Genomic DNA, 21,689 nt, shown 5'->3' with positions numbered 1-21,689 from the left:
CTCTTTCAGTGCTATACAGCCATGATTTGTTTGTACTATTTCTTAAATACAAATCAATTTTAAAATGGTGGTGTTCATCTCCATGGGATTTTCCTGGCTGAATATTTTGAACACTAATACGTTTTGGAATAAACTGGATAGATATTTTTGAAATAAAAAAGACAAACTCCATTGCTGAAGAACCTACAAAGTATCTGAATCTGCCACAGATCAGGAGTATGGCAAGCATACAAAAAAACCTTATATCAAAATTGCTAGACCAAGAACATTCTTACATCAAAAGGTTGCTAGTCTGCATAGTCTACCCACGGAAATCATACGGAGCATGGAAATATACATATAAACCATTCTACACTCTTTTTATGCTAAATCCTCAGTTCCCCTTCTCATCATCACCTACCTCTCCTCCAGCCCCAACAATCTACACATATCCACCCCTATCCTGAGCAACCAACACCGAGCAACACATGGAGACTTATACTGCTGCTGCCCATGCACCAATTTTATGGACAATGAGCTTCCCTATACTGACTTGCCCACATGACAGTTTTCAGGACCACCAACCATCTGGTGCAACACCCAGCGAAGTCAATGGAAAGACTCCTTTGACATCAGTGGAGCTGGTTCAGACCCAATCTAAGGAAAAAAACAAGACCACAAACAAAAAGTTCCGCTATTCAGGTGCCAGGTATTCATACCTCCGAGAGGATGTCAACGAGTGTTTTCCTGGGGAGATCTCGGAGGTGGGCATGGTGCTGGGCCAAGCTCTGCAGAAGTCGGACACACTCCAGGAGGGCCTTTTTATCCTCGAAATTAAAACAAGAAAAAAGTAAAGGGTACACAACCATGGTTAAGCTCATGGTTCCATTATTAACTCCTAATGAATATGCTGAATCTTACTATTATTAATAAAAAAACAACCCAATTGCTTCCTGATGCGCAAGTCAGATCTTCGCTATACAGCATTCCCTATGTGTGACTGACACATGATATCCTTTCTTCTGGAAAGGAATTGTTCTACCTCCTCTGTCCCTCTATCTACAGACAGTTTTTATATGGTTACCATATTATGGTCTGTCCTCTCTCACTCTCTCCCCATCCTTCCCTTCCCCTCTCCACCCCCACCCTCCCCAGTTTTCACATCAAAGGGAGATTGGATCCGATAACTTTTCTACACATTTTCTGGATTTTCTTGACACTTCTGATTTCCAGCTGTATATAACAAATTTGAATGAAACAAAGCTTGGAATTTTAGTGGCAGGTATCAGCTATCTAAGGTACTTGTCTGGCCACCATCACCATAATACCTGAGCACCTTGCAACCTTAAATGTATTTATCCTCATGACACCCCTGTGGGATAGAGACATGCTATTACCTTCATTTGTAAAATGGAGAACTGAAGCACAGAGACTAACTGATTTGCCCACAGTCACACAGGAAGCATATGGCGGAGCAAGAAATTGAATTGAACCTGCGATTCCTAAGTCCGCAGGCTAAAGTCCTAACCAATGGACCATCCCTTCTCTCTAGGTCTTGTTCCACATTTGGGACAGCACCAGGTCAATTTCTCATGAACAAGCAACAGCTATGTTACCTTTGCAAGACGACCAGACTGGAACAGAGCCAGTACCCCAAAAAAGTTTCCAAAGGCAGCATTTCTAAAGAGTTTCTGAAAAGAAGAAAATCAACACTGTAGCCCAACAATTCAAAATGCAAAAACAGGTAGATCTCATGTTCAACAACAGCTTCCACTACAGATGAAAACTGCCCAGAAGCAGGCAGGAAGAGTCAACCTTGAATATCCTTCTATGCAAAAGATGCTGTGCTGCCCACAATTCACATATGCAAACCTCTTCAATGGAAGCGGTACATGTACATCGAGGTCCTGTGACAACATGGGTAACTACAGATTCCAGCAGACAAATAGAATCATGTACCTTAAAAGGGGCCCCAAAGCAAGGGTGACCGAGGTAATCAATTTACAACTACTGTCTGGTGTAGCTATGACACAAGGCGGACCTACCTTTTTTACTCTCTCAAGATTGTGTTTTTCTTTTATCTGCTGCAGGACAGTATGCAGTGGAATTTCTTCAAAAAATTGCAAAACCTGGATATCAGGACCAACATGAGACAGAGATTAAACATCCATATTTATCTTCAACGACTATAGACTGAACGAAGAACTAGAACCAAACTCTCTGATTCTTTCTACCAACCTTAGACCTGGTCTACAATTAAAAGTTTCCCTGCACAGCTATGTTGGTTAGGGGTGCCATTTTTAAAAATTGTATTTTATTTTCAAATGACATGGCTATGCTGGGAAAAGCCATAGCATGCACACCATTTTTCAAGTATAACTGTCTACAGGAGAGCACGAAATATGCTTTGACCTTGAGAGGTGGTCCTTCTGGGTCAGAATAGAGACCTGCTAGCAAGGGGGCACATGAAAGAGAACAGTCTTCATTGTTCATATTGTACCTGTTCTGAAGATAGGGTACTTCAGTCTTCAGAGGTCAAACAAACTGGCACTGAACATGAGCAGACTGGCTTTGATTTGTAAATGTTTCCAGTTTTTTCAATCAGTTCCAGAGGCCAACTTGTTTTAAAGCCTGGTCTGCTGTGACGCTCCCTGTGCGTGAACAGCCCAGGAGTGGGGGTTCTCACAGCAGAGCAGGGGTTAGGCTGGCTCCCAGAGTCAAGGATTGGAGAGGCCTAGGTAGATCACTGGTCTAGATAACACCAAAGGAGAACATCACATCTGCACGCAGTTTTTGCATTATTCTATGTCAGCGAGGGGTTTGATTTTTTTTTTTTTAAACCAATACAGTTATACCAGTACAACCCTTATACTAGTACAATAGTGTCCACACTAAAGGTGCCCAGTGTAAGAACAGAAGAGCCCCTTTTTTATGAACTATTTGTGAATTGAGGAGTTCATAAAAACTAAAGAAGTTCATAAAACTGAAGATCTCAAAATGACTATGGGTATGGTGTGAAAGTTAATGCATTAAATCGTTCAACACCAGTGTACGCAAAGAATGGTAACAAATTTATACGGTATGCTTGATTTTTCTTTGTGAGAACTGCATCTCTTTGCCACCCACTCTCTCATCTTTTCCAAACTGTATAGCTGCTTGACCATTAGCTAAAGGACCGAATTCTTGTTCAGCGGCAAAAAAACGGTTCACATAATTAGCTGTTCTACGATTTCCTGAACATCAATCTTATGTCCTGCCATAGAACACATTCCCCTTACCTTACGGGAAAAAGCTATACCAGCATCAGTGTGCCCACACTACGTGTGGGGTGGGGTTGTACTGCTTTACCATATCAGTGTAGCTAAAGCAGTATAACTTGTGTGTTTAGACAAGGCCTACAAGAGTTCACTCTGAGATACAAGAACTCTTCCCAAGACTCTTGTGCATCCAGAGGTTAACCAATCAGAACTCCCAAGTATTTAAACAAAAAATAAGCACCATGCTTTCACCAAGCCAAGTTAGAAGTATTTCGTTACTAACATACCCATCAATGCATACTCTGAAATCCATAGAGAGTGTGCTCCCATGGGAAAATACCAACCTGAGCTAGTGCCAGACTGAAACCCGGACGGGCTGCCTCTCGAGTTGCTCCCAGTCCGTCTATCAATCGTTTTAGAGTATATTTCAGCTCATCTTCCTAAAAAATTATGTTTTAAAAAATACAGTACATTTAGGAATGCTTCCCTACAATAAGGAAAATCATAAGGATGTACTGCTAGTCCATACATAAATACAGGTTTCAGAGTAGCAGCCGTGTTAGTCTGTATTCGCAAAAAGAAAAGGAGGACTTGTGGCACCTTAGAGACTAACACATTTATTTGAGCATAAGCTTTCGTGAGCTACAGCTCACTTCGTCGGATGCATCATACATAAATACTGTCTGAACAGTTCTCCCAACTGGGCTCATGACTGTCATTTACAAAGAATAGCCAGGTCTACAAATGCACCTCACTGCCCTAATTCAGATTAGCCAGGCCCAAGCATATATCCCTGCGACTGTATTAAACCCTTCGTCGGCTCAGGGATTTAACCCGGGGAAAGGGACACTGATTGGCACCAGACCAGGGAACAACTGCACTGTAACCAGATTCTCGACTTCACAGCTGTAGAAGGTAGGGATGGGACTATGCACCCACTCACCTCAACCAAAACAGTGCCCCGGATCTAGCTCCAATCACAGCAGCCCCCTGAGAGCCTAGACCCAATTGCCTTAACCCTTCCACCCTCTGCTGAACCCAACCAGCCCCCTGGGACGCTGGGCCCGATTCCCTTCCCATCTCTCTGGGCCCAATTCTCCCCCCAACCATTTGGGAACCTGGACTCTCCCCCCCCCCGCCGCCGCAGAGCCCGATTCCCTTCGCTCCCCGCCCCCCCCCCCCTCCGGGACCCTGCACCCACCTCCCTTCCTCCCCACACCCCGGGACCTCCGCTCCCGCCTACAACTGGGCTCCCCCCGGCGGCCCCAGCCCAGGCTCCGTCGCTCTGACCTGCCGGCGGGCCCGCAGGTACCGCAGCAGGCTCTCGGTGGCCGCCAGGCGAACCGCCTGCTGGGGCTTGGCGACGTCCCAGAAAAAGTCCAGGAACTGCCGGTTCTGCTGCAGGGCCCCCCGCGGGCCGGAGCCGGGGAGGGCCGGGGCTGGAGCCGCCTCCATAAGGCGACCGCGGCGGGCTCGGCTCGGAGCACGCGGCCGCTCCACGTGGGCTCCCGGGGCCAGCCCCTTCCGGGTGCGCCCCAGCCGCCGCGGGAGCGCGCGGCCCGTGCCCCGGCCTGGGACCTCGGGCGGAGACCTTGAGCTTCCCCGGCCGGACTTCAGGTCTCTAGCCGCAAGAGCGGAGAGGCCCCGGCAGCGGGGTCCCGGCAGCGGGGCTGCTTTCGCCAGACCTGCTTCCATCGTACTCCTGAGTAGCGAGCCACAGCCACCTCTCTGGGAAGTCACTTCACATGGGCCAGCTGGTCCCCCAGCCCCCACGGTCCGGCCTGGCCCCCGCAGCGGGCACTCGGCACCTTGCATGGCCAAGCCTGGCAGAAAATAGTGGAGTCTCTGGGGCGGGGTTAACCCCCATACTTATTATTTTCCCACGGGGTCCATCCAAAAATCTCTAGCCTCATGTACTTAAACTGAGCGACCACCTCACGAAGTGCCCATTTATAGCTTTCAAATATTGGCAGGTATCGTATTTTAAGGAAAGGCGGACCTGTGGCACCGTAGAGACTAACACATTTATTTGAGCACAGGCTTTCGTGAGCTACAGCTCGCTTCGTCGGAGGCTCACGAAAGCGTAGGCTCAAATAAATGTGTTAGTCTCTACGGTGCCACATGGACTCCTTTTTGTGGATACAGACTAACGCGACGGCTACTCTGAAACCGTATTTTAAGGAGTCCTTTAAAGTCTCTCCCTCTTGGAAATGAAGGGTTTTGCTGTGGGCTCTTCAGTAGAAAATGTTTAAAATCTCACTGATTATTGACTTAGCACACCCCACCCCCATTCCCTTCATTTAAATTGTCTTACACATGCAGAATCTAGACTTCAAGAAAGGGCAAATGCTCATGGCTCCCCACTTGGGGAGGTGCTGCACTTTGGGGTAACCTGTGCTGTCAGTGTGCACCCAATCAGGTGACTATCTTGTCCCTCTTCCCCATGGGCCTTTGTGTCCTTCAGTATTCATAATCCCCCACCCATATTGCCATATCCCCCATAACTTTTAGGCTGAGTGATTTGCCCAATCTCAAGTGATTATAATGTTTGTACACAGCTTTGAAGATGAAAAGCTCTATGTAATGTGCTAAGCATTGTTATTACTAGTTATAGGCAGGGATAGGAACTCGCAGGCTATGGTGAGAGATCTAGGAAAGGGTCCCCTTGGCAGAAAAGTTGGATAGGACCTTGTAAAACTTAAGACCAACTCTCATAGCTTGAGATAGGCCTCACACAGGCAGATGGGCCAAAAAACTCACAGCAGAGAACTGGAAATCAAGAACCAGTTATGTGATATCAACTCATTTCTTTTTAACATGTATTGCTTAAATTTTCTAGAATCACATGATCTCCATTTCACAAAACTCCACAGAGCGACCAGAGTCGAAGTCTGAAACACACATACACACACAAAGTAGGATCTTCCTATTGGCAGCTGACTCAGACTCTATGAACAGGAACCATCTCTCCTGACCTAAATTTTGACATGAGATTCGCTAAAACTGGCTGCTGTGTGGATATGGATGCTGAGAAAGCTTGCCTCTTAAATGCTTTTGAAATATGACAGCCTGTTTTTGTCTGGGTCAGACATTAGCCATACTGATACAATCAATCAGACTGTGGAAAAAATCAATAAGTCTTGTAGTTCAATAATAAAAACCCAAAGAGCAGCTCAATAAAAGAAAACAAATAAATATTGCAAAGGATATACCTTTAAAGATATTAGAAGTTTCTCAGCGAGAATCCGTTATCTTCCCTCTCAACGGTACCACAAAGAACCAGGATAGGTTCCCACTCAAGATGCTATTTATCAGGAAGAACTGTCCAATAAATGTGTGGTGTAGTTTTTCCTTTTAAAATCTCTTCTCATATCCTATCTGTTACAAGTATATAGAGAAAACAGGACAGTATCTGGAATGTGAAATAACTGTACTTTTTATTATGCCATTAGTGATAGCTAGGCAATCTGTTGTCAACTTAAAGGCATCCTGATAGATTCATATATTATTTTAAAACAGATTAAAAATCTTGTTATTTTAAACCAAATATCCTTTGTGTTCTTGATATCTTAGATCATTAAAAGTGAAAGTGTTTGTAACATATAAGGCTTTTCACAAGTTATGTTGTTTACCTCTACATTCCACTCAGGTTGGATGGTGAAAATGGACAGTGGTCAGGGTCTTTTTAAAGGCCATTCCATTTTCTAGTTCCCGTATATAATACGGTGCTGCAGTGTTTGTGTTGGAAGCACTGTTCAAGTCTGTATTCGCAAAAAAGAAAAGGAGTACTTGTGGCACCTTAGAGACTAACAAATTTATTTGAGCATCAGCTTTCGTGAGCTACAGCTCACTTCATCGGATGCATTCGATCCGATGAAGTGAGCTGTAGCTCACGGAAGCTGATGCTCAAATAAATTTGGTAGTCTCTAAGGTGCCACAAGTACTCCTTTTCTTTCTTTCTAACAAAGTACACCAATGTGCTTGCTATGAATTACACATTATTGGTTTCTACAAGGACATACTTGTGATAACAGCCTAGGGTTATTGGATAGCAAGTGTGAAAAATCAGGACAAGAAGTGGGGGATAATAGGTACCTATATAAGAAAAAGCCCCGAATATCGGGACTGTCTGTCCATATAAAATCGTATCAGAGGGGTAGCTGTGTTAGTCTGTATCCAGACATCTGCATCTTAAGAAGTGGATTTTTTACCCACAAAAGGTTATGCCCAAATAAAGCTGTTAGTCTTTAAGGCCTCACCGGACTCCTCGTTGTTCCTATAGAATCGGGACATCTGGTCACCCTATAACAGCCCGAGCCCTGACAATGCTGGCACAGGGTGTGATGACAAAGGCAGTAACAACCTCTCATGGTCCACATACAAGCTGGAGGCCTGGGGGCGAGCACCCCATGGCCCATACACAGGCATGCGGAGTTAGCAGCAGCGGCTGCATTGACCCCTATAGGGCACGCAGCCTGGGAATTGGGGGAGGCAACACACTAGCCCCTGTGGTGCTGCCACAAGTTGGGGGAGGGGTGGCTGCGTTGGTCCCTGTGGTGCTAGCACAGGCGGGGGGAGGGGCAGCAGCCCCATGTGCCTTGGGGATGTGGGTGGGGGGGTTACTTTTTAGACAGGCAGCACAGCGGCAGCTGCCGCAGAGGGGGGGATTTGGCGCAGGCAGCGCCGCGGGCAGCCCCGGCCGGGCCCCCTATATAAGCGGCGCGGGGGCCTACGGGCGCGGCCCTGTCACGCTCGCACGGGGAGGAGGCTGAGGCGGCGATGGCGGATTTTGATGCTTATGACGACCGGGCCTACAGCAGCTTCGGCGGAGGCCGGTGAGCGCGGGGGGCCGGAGGCCGGGCCCCGCTGGCGGGGGGTTGCCGGGGCCTTCCCGGGGCGCGCGGGGAAAGGGGCGGCGCTTCCCTGCCTCGGGGCCGGGATGGGGAAATGTTGGACCCCGCCGGGGCTGAGGGGAAGCGCTGGGGCCGGGACTGGCCCTGGCTGGGGGGCGAAACCGCCGGGCGGGCAGCGTTGGGGGCTGGCCGGAAGGAGGCCCCGGGCGCAGCGAGTTGCGGGGGGGACCCGCTAGTCGGGCCCGGGAAGAGCGGGAAGGCGGAGCGCGGGGGGCGACGCCAGGCCGGGGACGCAGCGCTGGGGACGAGCGCCTGGAGGGCTGCGCCTCAGACGGGCCGGGAAGGAGGGTCCTGGGGGGCCGGAGTCGGGACTGGGGGAGGAGCGTCGCGCTGCCTGCGGCTGGGAGAGAATGGGGCGGCTTCGCGGCCTGGCCGCGGGGCACGGGAGGGGCGGGGGGACGCGCGCGGGTCACGTGTTGCCTGCTGAGATTTCGGGGCTTCAGGGCTCGGGAGTCGATTCCTGAGTCTGCGAGCCCGGGGCGGGGGGGGGGGGTTGCGTCACTCAAAGCGTTGGGACTGCAGGGTGACATTCGTGGTAAACCTGTCTCGAGGGGCTGCCTTACTCCCTTGTGCTCTGACTCTGCATCTTCTCCAAGCCCTTCCGAGGGGTAACGGGTTCTTTCAGTTCGTCTGAAATAAAGTGGCTCTGTTGCCTTTAGGATAACAGCACAGTCTACTACTGCATACTGCAGGAGGAAGCAGGTGGCGTTCCCCTGTTATGCAGGTTATTCAGGTCAGATGGTTTAATTACAACAAGAAAAGGAGTACTTGTGGCACCTTAGAGACTAACAAATTTATTAGAGCATAAGCTTTCGTGAGCTACAGCTCACTTCATCAGATGCATCCGATGAAGTGAGCTGTAGCTCACGAAAGCTTAAAATGCTCTAATAAATTTGTTACAGGTTTCAGAGTAGCAGCCGTGTTAGTCTGTATTCGCAAAAAGAAAAGGAGTACTTGTGGCACCTTAGAGACTAACAAATTTATTAGAGCATAAGCTTTCGTGAGCTAATGCATCCGATGAAGTGAGCTGTAGCTCACGAAAGCTTATGCTCTAATAAATTTGTTAGTCTCTAAGGTGCCACAAGTACTCCTTTTCTTTTTAATAAATTTGTTAGTCTCTAAGGTGCCACAAGTACTCCTTTTCTTTTTGCGAATACAGACCAACACGGCTGCTACTTTGAAACTTTTAATTACAACGTATCTCGCTTAGGTTGGGCCACAGGTGTGTATAAAAGGGGCATTCCGATCTTATTTTGTAAAACTAATCTTAATTGATAAAATATAATACCATGTAATAAAACACTTTAAAATGTCAGATTTACTCTCCACTACACCTGTGGTGTTCGTGTCCTTCTGTCAGGGTCCACAGTGAAAATTGGCTGATTAGTTTGTTTCTGGTTCCTGTGTCCTAGCACGTTGTCTGAATAATAAGCAATGCATAGTGTAGTAATAGAAACAGAAAGTCAAAACAAAACCTTGCATCTATTATTTATAAGTATTTAAGAGAATGTCTAGGTTTGTAAATTAAGCAAGCTAAACATTGTGCCTGAATGAACAAGTGTTCTTGTGTTTCTACACCAAAAATCTCTTGAAGGATGTATACAGCATCATCTTATTTTCAATTCCAGTACAATTGCAATACTTTTTAGCCCATGTTAGGTTAGAAGCTTATTTGACAATGACTTGCAACAAATTCTGAGTTTTATTTTATCAAATCTTGCCACTACCAGTTAATGATATAACCTTGTTAAATATCCGAAGGTTCTGTAGAAAACTCATGAAATGAAAATGAAGTTAAAACAACTTGAATGTTCATCTTTCTCAGATGTTTCAAATAGTGTTCAGATGGCTGAAATATGGTAAGTATATTAATCAGATAAGCACAAAATTGGAGGGAAGGAGTCATATGATACATACAAGAGGAATTCACAGGCTATGTTAGTATAAACCAAGGGCCATGCACTCCTGTGGCTCTCTAGAGACAGGACAAGTTTCTTTCCTAAAAAATGAAAATCTAGATTAAATTTAACAAACGAAGGGACGGTCTGTATCTCTTAAGCAAAGGACAGCTTAGTCTGCTTAGACATTTTTTCGCATGAAGCTGGAATATAAACACATACCTGGATGATCAGTAAATAAATCTTTGGTTGAGGGAATACATTACTTTTTCTTTAATACAGTCTTGTTCTTGTGCCTGAAACACTGAACTCTCAATTTAGTAAAATTTTGTTAATGGTTGTGCTACTTTAAAACATTGCATCATCTCTTTAATTGTGCCTAATTGAGAGCTTTTACTAGTTTCCCAATGAAAATGACTGTTTAGTCACTGCTGACTCATAAGGCTTTGACGACATGAATACGATGAGCATGAACATACTAGGTCACTGTACTCCTTACTCCTGTCTTCCTTAGGTTTTTGTTTTAATAGAAACAAAGGATTAATGGAAATGAAGTTAAATCTTATTCTGTGCAATTTGAGTTTAAGGCCTGTTTCTTAAATTCAGAAATGATCTTTTCCGTTATTCTACCCATTTTATAAAATAGCATATATAAAATTGTTGTAGAAACTTTTCAGAATTATCAGTTGAAACATAATAGCTACTGTATTGATAAGGTAGATCCAAAATCATATGTGGTTGACCTAGGGCAGAGTTTCTCAACCTGGGGGGCGGGTGCAGAAGGTATTCTGGGCAGGCTCTGTTTGAATCAATGCCTTACTGTTTTTAATATTTAGTGAGAATTGCATGTTGATTTTTTTTATCAATATATGTACTTGTGTGGCAGGGTGAGGGCATAAACTATTACAGACTTGAAGGAGGGATGCGATCAAATAGGTATGAGAATCACTGGCTTAGAGGGAAAGCATTGTTCACCTAATATCAAATAGAGATCTGAAACCTGATTCTAAAGTACAGATTATTAGATGGTAAAATTCTCTCATATAAGGCAAATCCTTCTGACATTTTACTTTCATCAGTACAGGTAGGCAGCTGGTATTCTGAGACCACTGCCTTTTCTGGTGACAAGTATTGTTTTACTGTCTCTGTGTTCTGTCCCATTTCAGTTGCATCCATCTACAATTTCTTGTCTTATACTTAGATTGTAAATTGTTCTGGAGCAGGATGTTTTTTACTTCACAGCCTAGAACAATGGCACTTTGGTCCGTCACTTGGAAGTGACGACTGCAATACAGATAAATAAACTGTGTCATGTCGCATCATGGCAAGTTGGCAGTCTCTACAGCCTAGTGCAGTGGTCACGAACTGGTTGATCGCGAACAACTGGTTGATCCTGGAGCCTCTGCCAGTTGATCGCAATCTCTGGCCGCTAAAGGTCCGGTGGCGCAGCGGGGCTAAAGCAGGCTGCCTGCATGATCTGGCTGCATGCCACTCCCGGAAGCGGCTGGCATATCTCTGCAGCCCCTGGCACTGCCACACACACCCATTGCCGACTCCGCAGCTCCCATGGGCTGCAGAGACATGCCAGCCGCTTCTGGGAGCGGCGTGGGGCCAGGGCAGGCAGGGAGCCTGCATTAGCTCCACTGCGCCACCGACCGGGAGCCGCCTGTGGTAAGTGCCTCCTAGACGGAGCCTGCACCCCGTGTCCCCTCCTGCACCCCAATCCCCTACCCCAGCCTGGAGCCGCCTCCTGCACCCGAACTTCCTCCCAGAGCCTGCACCCCTCACCCTCTTATACCTCAGCACTCTTCTGCAGTCCAGAGTTTGCACCCCTAGCCCCTCCTGCACCCCAACCGCCTGCCCCAGGCTCAGCCCAGAGCTCCCTCCCACACTCGGAACCCCTCAGCCCCAGTCGAGAGCCTGCACCCCATCCCGCACGCCATCCTCCCATCCTAGCCCAGTGAAAGTGAGTGAGGGTGGGGGAGAGCGAGTGACAGAGGGAGGGTGGGGGACTGCAGTGATCAGAACTGGGCCTTGGGGAAGGGGCTGGGCCATGGGGAAGGGGCAGGGTAGATCCTGGGTTGATAGTAAATTTAAAAAGTGATCTTGTGCGTAAAAAGGTCGGAGACCACCGGTCCAGTGGAAGCAGGTTGTTACGAATTCCTGTGAAGGACACCATGTTTTAATGGTATTGCCAATTGTAAGTGTTGGAAGTAAATCACTCCTTTCTTTTGTAGCCTACCTCAGTTCATTTGCATAGTTCACTTGTATAGGGTGAAATAGGTCAGTGAGGTGGCAAATAGAACATACATGGTGAAACTTCAAATACAAGCGTGCAGTTTTTGAACAAATGTAAGCTCTATTACTACCAACTTTAAATAGGTGGGCAGCAGTGTGCAAACATTTTTATTTATAGAGATGAACTCAAGGGAGAACTTGACGGTGACTTGGCAACTGGAAGCCAGTGCCAGTTTGACAAGCAGACTACACATGTAGCAGCAGACATCTGGGCAAAGGACAGCGTTCGAAAGAATCCAGTAACTTGATGTGGAGGTAGAAAACACTGCTGGAACAGAACCTGTTTATACTTTCATTTAAACTGTGTTCCTGTTTCAGGAATGGTATAGTAAACAATATTGAAATTCCAAATGCAGTTGGAAATCTTGAATGCCAGTAAATTGAGAACACCATTTGGAAAATGTAGTATTCTTTGCTTATTCCCTCTGCCTTCCCCTCTTTCCCACATTCATTCTATTAGCTGCAAACATGAGAATGGCCAATATGGTTTGGCGTACCTTTACTCGTACAGTAAAACCGATCAATTTGTAGCCTGTACACTGCTTTCTGGTACACATCACTAGAGAGAAAAGTTTTGAGCAATCTCTGTGCTATTGATTTTCTCCTTCACCTGTAGCTTTCCCCTGCAAGAAGTGTTGTCTTAATACTGCCTAGAAAATAACAATTTTGACATTAGGTCACTGTTAGGCCATCATGCTGCAGCCTGAAATGACCCCTATTTATGATCTCGGTGAGTTTATTGGGCGGTTGCAGAGTAAACTTGTAATATTAGGTGGCTGTTTTATGTCTTTATAGCCTCTGGACAGTGAAATGCAGTTGACTTGACAAAAAGTTTAGTAGAGCCAAGTTCTAAACAGCTTTGGAGGAAAGTTGGTTTTCTAAGAACCTGATATTAAAATTGTTGTCTTACAGGTAGTTTGAATGGATGTTTCTCCAATCTCCAGTCCTGTCTACCTTAAGGAAATTCAGACTGGTGTAACTGCACACAGTGCAACCCCCAATGTAGATGAGCTTCACCACTGCAAAGTGGGATCTCACACTGGTACAGCTTAATCTAGTAACATATTGGAATTAACAGTCAAAATTTCGGTAGCCTAGAAATGATAGGTAAGGGGTAGTTGAGTTGATATATTGGTCTAAGGTTGGGATTTTCAAAGGAGCATAAGGGAGCTGAGTACCCAAATCTGTTAACTTTGAGTGCCTAAGGGAGTTAGGTGCCTTTGAAAAATCTCACTCTGAATTAAGCTTTTAACTACACTCTATATTCAAAACATAACCATGGCTCCTGTAATTCTTGTATTCGACAGTACAGGGGCAAACTGCTATAATCAAAGATGCTGTGTTTCCCCTCAGTTTTCGGTCATTGCTTGATTTTCCTTGATTACTGCGTATTCTTTTGAGTATTTAATTTTCTTTGACAGCAGCAGGTGCTTGTTCTGACCTTTGAAAAATAACCTTAAACAGTTTAAAAAACAAAACCAAGACCATACTGCAAAAACTTAAAGATGCTAAAATGAAGGTGTAAGTGTCAAAGATATCCACCCCAGTAAGCACTAATCTGAACCCTTTGGGCGTTCTCTATGGAAGTCAGATAGACTTCCCCTCACCAGTATTCCCTCTATTTTTTTATATCCATGTGCAGAATGAATTTTATGTGTACCAATATGGAGGTGATGTGTGACACATTGGTGCACATAACAAAATTCATGTGGTGGAGGTGGGGCCAAGGGGTTTGGCGTGTGGGAGGGGGGCTATGGGCTGGGGCAGAAGGTTGGGGTGCGGAGGGTGAGAGCTATGGGGTGGGGCTAGGGATGAGGGGATTGGGGTGCAGGAGGGAGCTCAGGGCTAGGGCAGAGGGTTGGGGGATGAGGGCTCCGGCTGGGGGTACGGGCACTGGGGTGGGGCTGAGGATGAGGAGTTCGGGGTGCAGGAGGGGGATCAGGGCTTGAGCAGAGGGTTGGGATCGGGTGTTCAGGCTATGTGATGGGGCTGGGGATGAGGGGTTTGGGGTGCAGTCTGCACAGGGCTGCGGTTGGGAGAGAGGACTTCCCCTCCTCCCCATCCCCACAGCTCCCCTCTTGCTGCAGCAGCTCAGGGATGGGTGAGAGATGCCTTGCCCCAGCTGCGGCAGCTCCAGTGGGCCTGGGGCAGGCTGAGGGAGGGGCGCCTCTCCCGGCCGGCCTGCGCAGCCCTTGAGAGCCTGCTGCACAGCCATGCAGCTTGCAGGGAATATAGCCCCATACCCCCTAAAAGTGTTCCCTCCCTTCTGCTCAGTTTTGAAGTGTACTGGTGGGCAGTGTCCATAAGCTTGCACTATAGTTCTTGGGGTAGATTTCATTCCCCATGGCTATTATTGGTTTGACTTTAACGTATTTGAGCTAACCAGTGTTTCTTACATTAAAGTGATGACTTTTCATGTCTCTTGGGAAATTCATGTTTAATATTACCTAACCTTTTGAAAGAATTAGAAAGGAATTAATTTTTTAAGAGCTGGGATCATCTCAATGACAAAAAACTACAAGTCAAATAACAATTAGAATGTAACTTCTACTGCTTAACCACCCTGGAAGTTGTCTAAGTGTCAGTCGTAATTCTGTGTTTCTCATTAGGTCTCGTGGTGGTGCTGGCCCTGGTTCTCGTAAACAGAAAGATCTGCCAACAGAACCCCCTTTCACAGCATATGTGGGAAATCTACCCTTCAACACTGTTCAAGGAGACATAGATGCAATCTTTAAGGATCTCAGTGTAAGGAGTGTACGACTAGTCAGAGACAAAGAAACAGACAAATTTAAAGGTGGGCACCTGTGTGATTTTTTTTTTTTCTTTACATAGCTACAGATGGTTAGTAAAGGGTGGTGAGACTCATTAGGTTTGCACAGATGTTTTATCTTTGAGGGTTCTAATCCGTATTTTTAAAGTAAATCTGACAAATTTGAATGAATCTTCTCATGCATGCTTATGGCTTTCTGTGGACCTATTGGCATCTGACGTGAATATGAATCAAATGAACACAACCTCTCTCAAATGGATAACAGAGAGAGACAGGAACTTCATTTGCAGAAAACTGAGGTGATATGGTCCAGAAGAGTAAATATTTCTGCTGCCCAACACAAGGGACTTTGGAGCTTGGATTATTCTCATGGATTTCCCTTGCAAGCTTTTTCAGACCATGCAGATTTTTAATAATTTGTGCAACTGACAGTCTTCTGAGAACAGAACGGAGACTTCTGCAATATTTAAATACCATGAAACCTAGACAAATTCTACTGATCCTCAGTCCTTAGATCAACTCTCAGTTTCTAGCTCCTAGGGAAGCTTGCATGGGTTTCAATTCTAGTTCCTACAGGAAAAGGATAAACTGCAGAAGGGGGTTGCATTTCATGAGGACAACTAGCTTTTTAAAAAAAAAAAAAAATTCTGGCACCCCTGTTTCACCACTAAGCTATTGGCATCTTTCTCCCTCAACAGCTGCCAGAGTGGGTAGCCTGTATATAATCTAATGATGTTTGGAGCAGGAAGAGAGTTTGTAACGTCAGGAGGGAGAGGATTTCAAAAAACAGAATGGCAAGCAGAATGGTAGTGTTAAGGTGATGTTAAAATGAATTGGGTAATAGTGTTACTTTGGCATTTAAAATCAGGATTTCATCCCAACAGATGCTGCAGTTAATCTTAGGAAATTTGGGAACAACTAATCATTCACTCATTGATCTGCTTGAAAACTGTCTACTTAACTGTAAAATCTGAGAAATATTAAACTTAATCTATCATGAGAACCTGCAAAATTAAAAGCAAGTAGTCTGACATGTGCATGCCATCTATTAGTTATATACAGCAGAATTGCTCTTCTTATCCCTGCTCCTCACCTTTCTAAGTATTGATGTGTGTTCCCACTGTTGAAGCTTTTATTTCTAATTTTTCTTACAGGATTTTGTTACGTAGAATTTGATGAGGTGGAATCACTTAAGGAAGCCTTGACATTCGATGGTGCAGTAAGTGTTCCTAAATGTAAAGACAAGCAGAATGTTAGAGTTCTTTGACAATCCAGTTTGGCAAATTCTTAGAGGACTTTCCCCTCTTCTTTTCAATAGCTCTTGAATGACCGACCACTCCGAGTGGACATAGCCGAAGGCAGAAAACAAGACAAAGGTGGCTTTGGCTTCAGAAAAGGTGCCGGGCCTGATGACAGAGGTGACTTTCTCTTACTTGGATGGCAGTTTTAAAATGTGTTCAGGTTTTTATTATAGCTGTATAATGACCATGTAGGGTGAAAACTACCTGACATCTGAAAAGCAGGCATATGGATAAATTTTCCACTCAGATTTAATGTAAAGTAGAAAAGATGAATACTTCCGTTTAGCCCAGTCATTGCTGCTCCTAAGCTGTCTAGAGGAGTAAATAAACTCCATGCTTCCTCGAGAGCTGGATGCATTGTCACTCCTGGCCCAGGAAGTGAAACGACAATCATTAGTCCAGCAGTCTGGTCGTCTTTTATCCCATGAGAAAGCATAGATGAGCAGGTTAAGTCAGTATGAGAAGCTATAGGCTTAATATGACATTCATCAAACATCCTATGATAAACTTGAGTTCTGACTTCCTTCACCACAGCTTCTCTGAGCTGGATTTCTAAGGGAGGGTATTTTAAATATTTCTACCTGGTTGATTTTGCATTAGAGAGGCTTTGTCATCAGCCCTTCCTTAGTTCACTTGGAAAGCTCTCACTTTGGAAACTGTTTTTGTGTATATCTAATGGGAGTAGGCAGCATTGTGACTTTATTAAACTGTACAAGGGTTTTGCACCAGATTAATTTGGCAGTTTACGGACTAGAATTCAGATTTTTTTTTTTTTCCCATTAATCATTCTTTTGCATAGTTTTAGAGCTGACCACAATTGTGACATGGTTTTCTTTCTAGGAATGGGAGGAGGTCCTCGAGAGTCAAGAGGAGGTGGATGGGAACCTAGAGATGACTTCAGTTCTGGTATCAGTATTTATACTCTTACAGACAAACTCCTGCATTTCTTATGCTGCCTATTAATTGACATGCCTACTACAGGGTCCTGTAACTAGTGATTAGGTATCAAATTTATTGAAATAATATTTGTAAACCAGTCTCACTTAGGCATCTGAGGTGAGTTATAGCAGAACTTTCCAGATGGAAGGTTTCCATTGTCTTTGACAATAGCAAGGACAGGGAAGCTCGCAGGGTGCATGGAGTAAACATTAGTTCTGGAAAAGATGATAAAATGATGCCTGTGGTTGAGTGTGAATCTGCAAAGTAGATGCTTCCTTTAAAATACTGATGATTGATAACAGTTGGAGGATTCCCCCGTAATCTTTGACAAAAACAAACTCATCAGCAGAGTACATGTCTGAATAGGAGCCAAAGTAGGTACTTCCTGTGCAGAATATGATGCATTTAACTTTCACAAGATACTTACAAGTTGATCTTTTTTTTGCTACAGGTGGGAGTATGTTCTCATCTTTTCTTTCAAATACATTGAACAATCATGATTTGCTTCAACAGATTGTCAAGTCTGAAAGATTAAAAATTGTTTTCCAGAATTTCTACTTTTGTTTAATCTTTTTTTGGGGGGTGGTGGTAATGTAGTTGCAAGTAGCTTCAGATTACAGCTTGTAAATAGCAGGTGACAATGGATGTATTTTTTGTGTTGAAAAGTTGATAACTTTTCTTCATCCAGAAAACCCACCTACTTGCTTGGATGACATCATTTATAACCACCTGATACCAGTTGATTGCCCTCTGTGAAATGCGTTGGATCCATTTTCTGGTGGGGAGACGTTATGTTGCAAAATGGACAGTTGTCAGTCCCTGCTTAGAATTGAATGGACGTGCAAACTGCACAACCTGCTCCTAATAGTATTAGTTTCTCCAGGGTGAAACTGAAGCGTGATATTGAGGGGAAGTGGGAAAGTCTTGTAATGCCACTGCTTATACAGTGTACTCTAGCTAGAGTTCTGATATCCAAGTCTGTCTTGTGCCTTTCACTAATAATTTCCTTTTGAAAGAAATGGAATCTGTTCCAGCCAGTTAGATGTTGAATAGCTGATCATTCACTGATAAAAATCAACGCAATCAGAAGGTAGCCTATTCATGAAAGTACAGTTTACTTTTTAAAACTTGCACTACTTGCATAAGCTGATCTGACTGAAATGCACAGCAAGTCTGATAATCTAAGCATTTCATAATGCAGTTAATTTATTACAGTTTAAATGATACTCTTTCAGATACCCTTCTGTACTCAAATACTTACAAGTCATTAAATAGCTGTCACTGTAATTAGTTGTTACAGAACATCTGTCTCTTGGGACACTACACTGGTCTGAAACTTGTCTTCCTTAAACCTTACTGCTATTTCTGCTCTGGTGAAGGGGACTACCCTATCATTCTAATTAAAGAGATTTAATAATAGGGGCAAGATAGCTTTCAATCCCAGGTAACATCTGCAAGATCTCTTAATATGCTTCCAAATAAACTTCGATATTCTGATAGTTATGAAACACTGCATTGGGAGTTATACTAAACTCTAATTCCTGATGAATCTGAGAGAACACTCCACTGATAAGGTGGCAGAAGTATTTGCTACCACAAAAGGTGGTGGTTGTACAAGAATCCTTTTCTGATGTGATTTCCTCTTCTCCTGGTTCTCTCTACTGATTGCTTCTCTTTGATATAAAAATCACAGGGAGGTACTCTAAACCTCATCTTTAATGATCCAGTGATGTTTTTCCACCAGTGCTTTTGTATTACACAAGGAAGAGGCTGATTATTTAGTTTCTTGAACTTTAGTCTTTGAAGACGTGCAGTCAGTTTCACACTATCAGTAGATTACTGTTGTCTGGCTTTGCTTTCATAGTACTAAATATATGCTTCTCTGCTCCCTCATTCCTTTCTTCCTCGTACACAGCTTGTACATACTCCATGCAAAAGCTGCCTCCACTTCTGTCGCTAGCAAGGTCAAAGTGCTTCTAAACAGAAAGCCTGTGTTAGATCTACTCGGTGGTGTAATGTTCAGCCCTCTTCCCAGATCATAGTGGTTTTGATTTTTAACAATACTTTCACTTGGTGTTAAGAACTCATGCCCAAAGCTTGGCTGATGTTTTGGTGAGCATGGTGTATATATCTATGTGGGTAAATAGCCCCTGAGTCAAGACAACCACATGGTAATGTTACCAGTTCAAGTGGAAGTTTTAGTTTTTTCCTAAAACTAGTTTTGGCTTCCTTCAGATCTGTGAAGTGATCTTTGATTCTCAATGACAAGATGAATTGTCTTTTACATAAAATCACATTGCAGTATTTGTTCTAACTGCAGTGATAGTTACACAGCGATCAAGTCATCCAGATATGCATTAAGTTTGAAGGTATGACAAAAATGTGCTCTCAAAACTCAACATCTTCCTTCTTCAGGCTTCAAAGATGATGATTTCTTGGGAGGCCGGGATAGAGGAACTCGTCCTGGTGGAGATCGTCGAACAGGCGCCCCCCCAATGGGGGGTGGTGGGACTGGTCGCTTTAGAGATGGACCTCCCCTTCGTGGGACTTCCATGGACTTCAGAGAGCCAACAGAAGGTGGAAAACTTGTATATTTTGTACTAAGTACCTGCAGTAAAACTAACCTTAAAGCCTGCGCTCCAAATTTAAAGCTAGCACCCTAAACAGGCAATATTTTTATTCTTGTCCCAGAAGTAAACTGTATAGCTCTGCAAAAGTGATGCATATAATAATATAACTGAGCATTTCAAAATTGTTCTTCAGCATTTCGTCCCTCTTTAACATCTTTAAATATTCTCTTTCCAGAGGAAAGAGCACAGCGGCCCCGACTTCAGCTCAAACCTCGAACAGTTGCTACTCCCCTCAATCAAGTAGCCAACCCTAACTCTGCTATCTTCGGTGGAGCCAAGCCCCGAGAGGAAACAGCAAAAGAGCAAGAATGAGCTTGGGGCTGAGGGAATGGGAGTGGAGGGGCTGGGGCGGGCAGGAGAATAAGCAAGACAGCACAGAGTGACTAGCTCTGCTGGAACATCTACCCTGCAGTTACCATTCCTGCCATCTGACGCTTGTCTTCTTTGAAACCCAAAACACAGAGCTTGTGAATGCATGTCAGCTGTTAACAAGTGGTTTTTAGTACGTTCTTGGCTTTGCTGTATCTAGTGCCTGCTTTGTGCTAAGTTTTCCCTCCTCTGCTTTTCCTTCCGAGCAGCACACTGTTTCTAGCAGGTAAATCAGTGGCTGCTTCCACCATTGTGGCATCTTCTCTAGACTAAGGTGCTGCTTCACTTTCTCTTTTCTGGGTTTGTTTTACTTTAGAAGCACAGGTTAGACTTAATTATTATCCAGTATCATTTTCTTTTGACGTCCTCAGTGCTCCTTTTCTGACCTGCATGTTTTGTTCTGTATTGCTGTGGCTCTAAAGAGGTAAACTGAAGAGTCCTGGCAAGGTGAACAGTATCCATAAGCTATACAGCCCTGACTATGTAGAATTAGGTACCATATGCAATGATGAATAATAGGATTACTATATACAACAGTAGAGCTCCATATAACTAAGAAAACAAATTAGATTGTCCTTTCTAACAGTTAGGAAAAATATCCCTTCTAAACAGAAGTAAAAGAGAAGAAAGATCTCCATTGAAATATCTGTGTCTAGTGCACAAGGAAATCCTCCGGGCTGACTATACCTTGTAATTGATTTCACCAAACCACTGTGGCTGTCGGTCTACGTGAACAAATAAAGCACTCATTTCAATAGGCATGCTAGATGGGAAGATGCATCTGCCATTAGGTTTTGCAACATGCCATCTACATTTAGCTCCCCAATGGTAAATGCTACACTCTTTTGAACTTGCAGATTGGTGCTATAAAGCTGTGCCTATTCTAGCACATTACTGTTGGCTGGCTTTTGCTGCCCACTATTTTTTTGTTTTACATGGTTGGTAAACTTTTAAATGAAGTTTCTACAAATAAAGTTGACTTTTTTTTATTTTTGTTTTGTTTAAGGAGTGTATAATTTGCCACTCTTTTTGCCTTCAGCCCCTATATATCTTTGCCCATTGGTGTAGAGCTGACAGATTAGTCTCTAAAATGAACAGGATTTAAATTCTTTACTTTCATTTCACTCCATAAATTCTGCTTCGTACTGCATAGAGATTCAGATAATGCTTATCTCCAAACAGATAGATAGGAAGTAATAGCTGCATCTCTTTGAATATGAATTCTTTTGTTACCAGTTTTGATGGAAGAGTGTGGGGAAGGACCTATTGAATAGTTGCAGTATTATAAAAACTTTGAGCTGTAACACTCTAAGAAATATTAAATGAAGACTTATC

At 44.2% G+C, this 21,689-nt stretch overlaps 2 protein-coding genes across 2 annotated transcripts in view; one reads left to right on the top strand and one right to left on the bottom strand.

Moving 5' to 3' along the window:
• Positions 1-5,060, bottom strand: part of MYBBP1A (MYB binding protein 1a) — an 81,148-nt gene extending 76,088 nt beyond the window's left edge. Inside the window, exons 1-5 of the mRNA XM_038376092.2 lie at positions 4,527-5,060; positions 3,581-3,676; positions 2,025-2,108; positions 1,596-1,670; positions 699-806 (exon numbers count right to left, since the gene is read on the bottom strand). Coding sequence (XP_038232020.2) covers positions 699-806; positions 1,596-1,670; positions 2,025-2,108; positions 3,581-3,676; positions 4,527-5,051 — 888 coding nt within the window. The 5' untranslated portion in view covers positions 5,052-5,060. The remainder of the gene's footprint in view (positions 1-698; positions 807-1,595; positions 1,671-2,024; positions 2,109-3,580; positions 3,677-4,526) is intronic.
• Positions 5,061-7,830: 2,770 nt separating this feature from the next.
• On the top strand, positions 7,831-21,665 carry EIF4H (eukaryotic translation initiation factor 4H). Its single transcript, XM_038375817.2, has 7 exons — positions 7,831-8,071; positions 14,955-15,139; positions 16,270-16,334; positions 16,434-16,533; positions 17,257-17,322; positions 19,771-19,932; positions 20,161-21,665. The coding sequence occupies exons 1-7, from the start codon at positions 8,016-8,018 to the stop codon at positions 20,295-20,297; spliced, it is 771 nt and encodes a 256-aa protein (XP_038231745.1). The 5' UTR covers positions 7,831-8,015; the 3' UTR covers positions 20,298-21,665.
• The last annotated feature ends 24 nt before the right edge of the window (positions 21,666-21,689 follow it).

The sequence above is a fragment of the Dermochelys coriacea genome, chromosome 17 (genome assembly GCF_009764565.3).
Source record: "Dermochelys coriacea isolate rDerCor1 chromosome 17, rDerCor1.pri.v4, whole genome shotgun sequence".
NCBI lineage: Eukaryota > Metazoa > Chordata > Testudines > Dermochelyidae > Dermochelys > Dermochelys coriacea.
This window is presented reverse-complemented; position numbering and strand designations above follow the sequence as displayed.